The sequence below is a fragment of the Morone saxatilis genome, unplaced genomic scaffold (assembly GCF_004916995.1).
Source record: "Morone saxatilis isolate NCDOM2014 unplaced genomic scaffold, NCSU_SB_2.0 Contig12, whole genome shotgun sequence".
NCBI classification, from domain to species: Eukaryota; Metazoa; Chordata; class Actinopteri; family Moronidae; genus Morone; species Morone saxatilis.
In genome coordinates, this window is record NW_023339674.1 from 27664716 (window position 1) to 27672022 (window position 7307).

Here is a 7307-nt window from a genome sequence, read left to right on the forward strand (position 1 = left end):
TTGTGGACCAGCCATCACATCTGACCCCTTTTTAAATGCATTTCTATCCTACATCTAACCACTTTCTTTTTTTTCTGCTTACAGGCCAAAACCAATCTTCTTAACCACACAGCGTTCATACATTTTTCAGCATTCCCAACGTCCCAGTGTCTAAATCTTATTTTACGATAAACTTCACAGAGGGATGAGGCTGGGATTCGTTGGCTAACTTTAGTAGCATTGTTTAAAAATACTGTTTGTTGCACAACAAACTGCACATTGCCTATACAATAACATGCAGTTATAATAATAATAATAATAATAATAATAATAATAATAATAACATATAAAGGAAGTGTTGGTAGTATTCATCCCACAATAAGGCATAAATGAGGCTACTTTCTCTTACTACAGGCACGAAGTATTGGGAGCTCGCTGTGACAGATAAAGTGAGTATATTCATAGGGATTGCCATGGCAACCTAATTAAATGTATAACAGAAAAGTGTGTGTGTTGTGTGTGGTGTGTGTGTGTGTGTGTGTGTGTGGTGTGTGTGTGTTGTGTGGTGGTGCTGTAGGTTCTTTTGCACATATATTGTAAATATTTTTCCCACACTGCTGACTAGTGCTTTTATAGTCACTTCATCCAACTAGTGATAAGTAATACACAGAGCTGGATTTTCGCTACATTGCCTCTGGGCACGTCAAGTCATTTATCCAACACAACAGGCGATCCACAGCTCTAATTGTGTGAATAGTTCAAAATGTTTGTGTCTCCCAAGTTGATTTTGTAGTAATGGCGCAAAGGCTTTGAGAAACCATCTTCCTTCATTACTTCAGTAGATATCTCATTCAGTCCCTTTCCAATCCATAGACCTGTCTGTGTGTCTGTGTGTCTGCCTAGTCCCACCTCATGTCATCTCTCCATCAGGGCAGCCTCCTCACCAAACCTCGTTGCAAGCCGTTCCCAGATGCCACCCCAGTATCTGACTGTGCGGTATGTCCCAGCCATTCTCAAGGGAGGGGTGTCTCACTACAATCAGGCTTCACCCCTCCCCACCGCTCTGCTTGCTGCCATCAGCCCTCGTCTCTCCCTTTCCAAATCTACATGTCTGTGTCATTGTTTCTTCGGGAATGAATGGGTTTCAGTGTTCAATAAAGTGTGCTTCCGTACCTGTGGGAGCTGCAGTTGCTACAACATACAGCTTGACTGTAAAGCAAGTACCAGGGTTAGCCGGATGTAGTATCTTAAAGACTGATTTTACTTGGGCAAAGGTCAGGTATTAAAGAATGCTCTGTTTTTGAGGTTCAGACCTCAGTCGAGCTCCCCTGTGATTTCCTTTTCCTCCTTGATTTTCAACAGGCTGTCCGTCTCCGTGCTTGCTGGTTCGGGTGTTGTGGGTGTCTCAGCTTGTGATTTTTCAAGTGTCTGTGCTACCACTGTTGTGCCCGCTGCCCTTTCTCTGATCATCTTACTATATTTCTTCTTGCTTCTTTGGTACCTGGGGGTTTGACTGGAGCTAGGATTTCATTCCAGGCCTCAGTTCCAGTATCTCTTTAAAGGGTTTAAAGGGTCAATCATTGAATAACACAGGCCTGAAACTGCTGCTGCTCTGCTCGCTGATAATCATGTAGACAGAATGTAAAATCGGGTTGGTTCTCCTGGCACTGAATGGGTTTAAACCAGAGGTGTAGTGCTTTTTGTTTTAGTACCAGAGAGCACCTGTGACACGTGCACAGTTAATTTTTCGAAGGTTCCTATGGTGGCAAGTTTACATACATTAGTCAACTTTAACTGACCGCACGATCAAATGTTAAGCTGACTTAATGAATAGCTTCATCACGTTTATAATATTACGCAGCAATAAGCAAAACATCTAGCCAAGTAATGTTAGTCTATACCATGTAGAAGTAGTAGGTTGTAATTAGTATGGCATTGAGATATAGGTGAATTAAGTAGTGAGCAAATGAAAACTTGTTCAAAACATTTGGTCTTACATATGCTTTAGTGATGATTGGTTCTTGAAGCACTTATAAAATATAAATTAATTATTGCATCACTTTGAGAAAAAAAGTGTCAGAGCACCGTTCTACTGTTCTCTGGCAGCATTACATCAATGGTTCAAATCCTACTTGTCAGTGACTACATATCTGAGCAAATGAAAATGATGTGGACTTCCCCAGGGTTCAATTGTAGGGCCTCTTCTTTTTCAAACTCAACATCCTCCCACTACTGAGTGAAAGTCAGGGATGGGATGTGCTTAAAAGAAGAAAGAATCTGAGGACTGTAGCAATGTGTGGGGAGCTCCATTCCTTAATTAAACACGTACATATGGTGGGCAGTATTTTTAGACTTAATGTTCTATACTTAAAATGTATCATTTCACATTTTATGTAAAAACATATTTCACATTCTAATCACATGTCAAACATATATATATATATATATATATATATAGTTTTTTTTAATGTTAAACTATATTAAAGAATTGACCTAGAAAGGTTTTTCTACAACCCTCGGCCCCTGCAGCAAGGACTCAGCCAGGTGAGCTATCCGGGCGTCCACTTTTAAGTAGCCTAGAACCCTAACCCTAACCCACTGGTGGTGTTCAGTCAGATAGTTGCAGCTCACTTAGAACCCTACCACCAGAGTTCTAAGAACAACACATTAGTCAGGGTATAAGGTCACTGCATTAGCTATGTATGTGTAAAATACAATACAAAACAAAATTACATAGTGTTGTATTTGTATAAAGTACATATTCAAAATAATTCTGTTTTTCCAGGACAGAGAATACAGGGCCACACCCTCAGAGTGAAATGTCAATGCTCTCCTATCATGAGTCCTTGCCTTTTTTTTCAATCAACTTGCTTTGATTACAGATTGTCCCATCAATGTAGCCACTGTCATTAACTGCACTACCACTGAGTAAGGCTGACAGGAGACGAGCTGCAGCCCTGCGACTCAACTAACAATTTATTCTTATTGAAGATACACGGCTTGTTTAATTAGATAGAACATGAGCCGTTTGGGATTACAGGTTAGGAAATAATAAATGTTAGCTTGATAGCCAAGAGGACGCACACAGGAAATGTACTAGCTCTGAGCTAAAGAGATGTCTGTAGTCCCAGTGGCTTCCTGGCTCCATAGATAGCAGGCTAAGAGGTCACACTTAATTTGTCTGCCAGACAGCAGGAACACCACCGGGAAGAGAAAAGTTAATGTTCATCTTTTCATTCCTCTGTACCAAAAGAATATTTTTTCTTATCTCTGCAATGGGGGTAGTGATGATGGTGAATGTCTGCTGCCCTTTTGCTACTTTCTGAACAAACGTTGAGGCAGGAAAAGGTGTTGAAAGGTTCCAGACACTGAGGCAGAGACACGCAGGCGTTTTCTTTAGCCAAAGAGAGCTGTGTAGTTATTTCTTTCCTCTTTGATTTGATAAAGCCTATTTCTGTATGTTCCAGGCAAGTGGTCCAGATGAAAGTAAACACAGGAGGCACATTTAGCTCTCCCTGTAAACTTTTATTGTGCTGTAATTAACTGCACACTGTAGCCTCTCATTGCAGCCATTTGCATTTGCAATTAATGCTTTTGTCAACCCCCTTTTGATGTTGGATTTAATTAAATAAGACGGCATTATGAATCTGATTAATATCAAAATTGCTTACAAAAGGCTCTCACCGAGGAGCAATGAGAGTCACAGAGCAGCAGGGCCTTTACAGCACAAAGCAGTCAAAGCTGGGAGCAGCTGGAACAGCAGGGTGTTCCCCCTTCAAATGCAAAGCAGGTTCACCAGTGGATGATTACACATCTGATATCCATTCAGACTAAGCTGTGACTGGCAGATTCTATTAATTTTTCCAGAGTGATCCTTATAATGAAAATGTATTCCTGTGGCTTCTTTTGCCCTCTGACTGTCCCACTAGTCATTCTGTGCTGGTAATGGCTGTGCCCCTTCCTCTGTTTTAGCTCTCAATGCTCTTCACTGAGGAGTGTGATAAGGTTCGGGACCTGATGCACGTCCACTCCTTCAGCTATGACTTCCACCTGCGAGTAGTTCACCAGTACTTGGTCGGCTGCCACATGACACTACGCCAGGGCTACCAGCTCACCGACTTCCTGGACGACTTCATCTCCCATCACCCAGACATTCCCAAGTTTGGTCGCAACCACGTCTTCCAAGGTGGTGTAAACTAATATTTCAAGTCACCTTTTAACTCCAGTTGCACTGAACATCTAGAATCAGGAGTAATATTTACACCACAAACAATGTTACTTAGTCCTCTGGTCATTTTGGTTGCTGTTGGTGGACAAATTCAATTTCTATATTTTACTTTTATACACTTTTACTTTATAAAGTTGTGAGTGGTAAACTAGCTATAAATCTGCTGCATATCTCTACTGCTCAATGCTAGCCAAAAGAGAATCCTATTAAAAAAACTTCAAATTGTTTCAGTTCCACAGAAAAGAGTTAAAACTGCTGCATTTGTTTTCCTGTTTGCATTCTGTATGTGTGTATCATTCTTGCTTTAGCCTTACTAGGAGGTCTTTTTCACAGAGTAGATAAAAGATAGATATTTGCATCTTCACATCAAGACTGTTAAAGCTCTGTGGGTGGGCAAGAAGAACTGGGCTATCTTGTGATTATCTTTGTGAGAGTCTCTGATCCTTGTGCACATCAGGGAGCTTTTCCATCTCCACGGGGATGATAACAGCTCATCAGCTCTACAACTACATCACTGACCATGCCAGCACCTACGGCATGAAGCCGCTCCGCATGTCTAAGGCTACGGTCACCACTGACAGCAAGAAAGGGACGCCTGACCTGCACGAGTACGCACTAGTGGCTCTATGGAACAGGTAACAACGCTTCAGAATCACAGAATAAATATGTTCTCCTTACATAAGCTGCTTCATGTCAACCACCTCTGCATTCCCTTCTTTCTTGCTTTAGTTCGGGCTCTTACAAGGATCTGGAGGGCCTACACCACCATGATGACTTTGACGTGTCCCTGGTGGTGTGCCATAATGCCGCTCCATTTGAGGAACAGTCAGACGGGGAGAGGCATTTGCTGAGGTAAAGAGATATGAAAGAACAGATTAAAGAAGACATGAAGCATAAAATACTGAGTAATAATAACAGTCATTAGTGAGGGCAGAGCACAGCACTACTGGAACACCACATGCTATGGGGAGTCTGGGAAGAGGCTATTTTTCACTAGTTTTCATTATAATTCATCATATTTTAATGGTGTGAACTGTTTTTGCATGCAATACATGTAGGGTGTGCTTTCACTGTGTTAGCTCTAGTTGTTTTATTAAGTGCCTAAACCATTTATTCATTTGCTAATTGACATTTTGCAAATGTCTAAAAGTGTTCTGTCCAACACTAGTTTCAGCTTCTCAGAGTTGAGGATTTTCTCTGTTTTGTATCACTTGAAATATAATATCTTTGGGTTTTCAGGGGTCTTAAAAAGTCTATAATTAAATGATCAGAATTGTAGCAATAATCAAATACAATTTTGACAGGTCTTACAAATTAATTGGCTAAATTATGCTATCATTAGTTGCATAAATTTGTATTTTCTCTTTTAAATTAGTTTTTAAATTTTATTTCTTATGCTGTTACAACTACAAAACCAAACAGACATGGAAGCAATACTGTCCTTTATCCTTAGTACTTTTTTATGGACATTCCAGTTGAAAAATAATCACATTATCATGGAAAAATGTACCTCAGAATGAATGTGTTCTCTTCCATGTCCACCATGTTGAACCGCCATATTTCTAGTAGCCCAGATATTGATATAGACAGATATTGCTGTGATAATGTCATGATGTATCCTGTATTTCCTTTTATTTGTAGGTTGCGGTTCTATGTGATCATGACCAGTCAGAGAGAGCTCTTCCCCCGCCTTACTGCTGACATGCGTCGCTTCAAGAAGCTTCCTCAGATCCACCGTGATCCCGGTGAGCTCGGAGGGAGGCTCCCCCAAGATCGATCAGAAGGGTTGCGTGGTGCCGAGCAGGACCTCTGGGAAGAAACGTCATCGGAAGCTGTGGCTGCCTCTGTCCCCAGCGACGGCAATGAGTTTTACCCTCTGGCGGCGGGGGGACCAGAGGCTCAGGGGCTGCTCTACCCATCCCCTCTGTTCCCTCTGCTCAACAATGAGGTGGCGTCAGCCCGCAGACAGATCCAGGCCAGCGTGGAGCAGGCGATGGGTCACTGCCGCAGGGATAACCTCTGGAGGAGGCTGTTTCACGGAGAGCACCTGGCCCTGGACAAACTGAAGCTAACCAAGCTGTCGTTTAGTGAGCTGGAGGAGCTGCTGGAGGCTGTGCAGAGCCGCTCAGTGGGGGAGATCGACCCACAACTAGTAAGATTCCCACTTAAACTTTATTTCCCTTCATTTAACGCTTCCTAAGTTTTAGGAGCACTGGGCAGCCACCGTACAGTAGAACTCCAGATCGGAACTTGGTCTAGCACTAACTGGAGAATTGACTTAATATACATATTTTGGTGGTGGGGGAAACAGTGAATTCAGCCCTCAAAACTAATCTTTAGGTGCACATATCAAGGCCTGGTATATAATAATATAAGGGTTTATTACAACCTGTAACCTGTAGTTTGGTTAAAAAAACATTGATAGAACATAGGTGCTGAGATCTGGGAACATGGTGACATCTGATGGGTTCTACCTGAATTTTAAAATGATAAGGCAGACTGCCTGTTGTAAACATTCATCACTTTAACCTGCTGTACTTAGCCTCAGAGGTGTGACTGTTTTGGCAAGTCATAAGTAAGTCTCATGGTTTGGCTATTAAGTCCTTAGACTCACAAGTCTCAAAATATTTCACTCAATAGAGACTGAAGACTTTCTACTAGTTATCAATGCTAAAGAGGAAGACGTGTGCTTGGTTTAAAAAAAGTTATCTCTATGTTACAAACTCCAATCATCTGGTATTGTGAGACATGAAGTCCTGGGTCAAGTGCCAAGTCCCCCAAGTGAAGTCTTAAACGTCTTATTTAAAGGACCAGTGGGTAGGATTTACTGACATCTAGTGGTGAAGTTGCAGATTGCAACCAACTCAATACAGCTTAGCCTTACAAGCATGTAGGAGAAAATAGTGGCAGCAAAACTCCCGAAAAACACAAAAGGCCCTATCTAGAGCCAGTCTTTGTTTTTTTTGGTTTGTTTGTTGTGGGCTACTGTAGAAACATGACGGTTCAACATGCCGGTAGAAGAGGACCCTCTCCCTCTGTAGATAAAAACAGCTCATTCTAAGGTAACGAAAACACAATTCCTATTTTCAGGTGATTTTAC

The 7307-nt window shown here is 41.7% G+C and overlaps 1 protein-coding gene across 1 annotated transcript in view; it reads left to right on the plus strand.

Moving 5' to 3' along the window:
- szt2 (SZT2 subunit of KICSTOR complex) overlaps nucleotides 1-7307 on the plus strand; it is a gene marked incomplete in the record, with an annotated part of 110147 nt that overhangs the window by 96434 nt on the left and 6406 nt on the right. The window contains 5 exon segments of the mRNA XM_035652785.1: nucleotides 910-975; nucleotides 3952-4165; nucleotides 4665-4842; nucleotides 4937-5059; nucleotides 5849-6359. Coding sequence (XP_035508678.1) covers nucleotides 910-975; nucleotides 3952-4165; nucleotides 4665-4842; nucleotides 4937-5059; nucleotides 5849-6359 — 1092 coding nt within the window.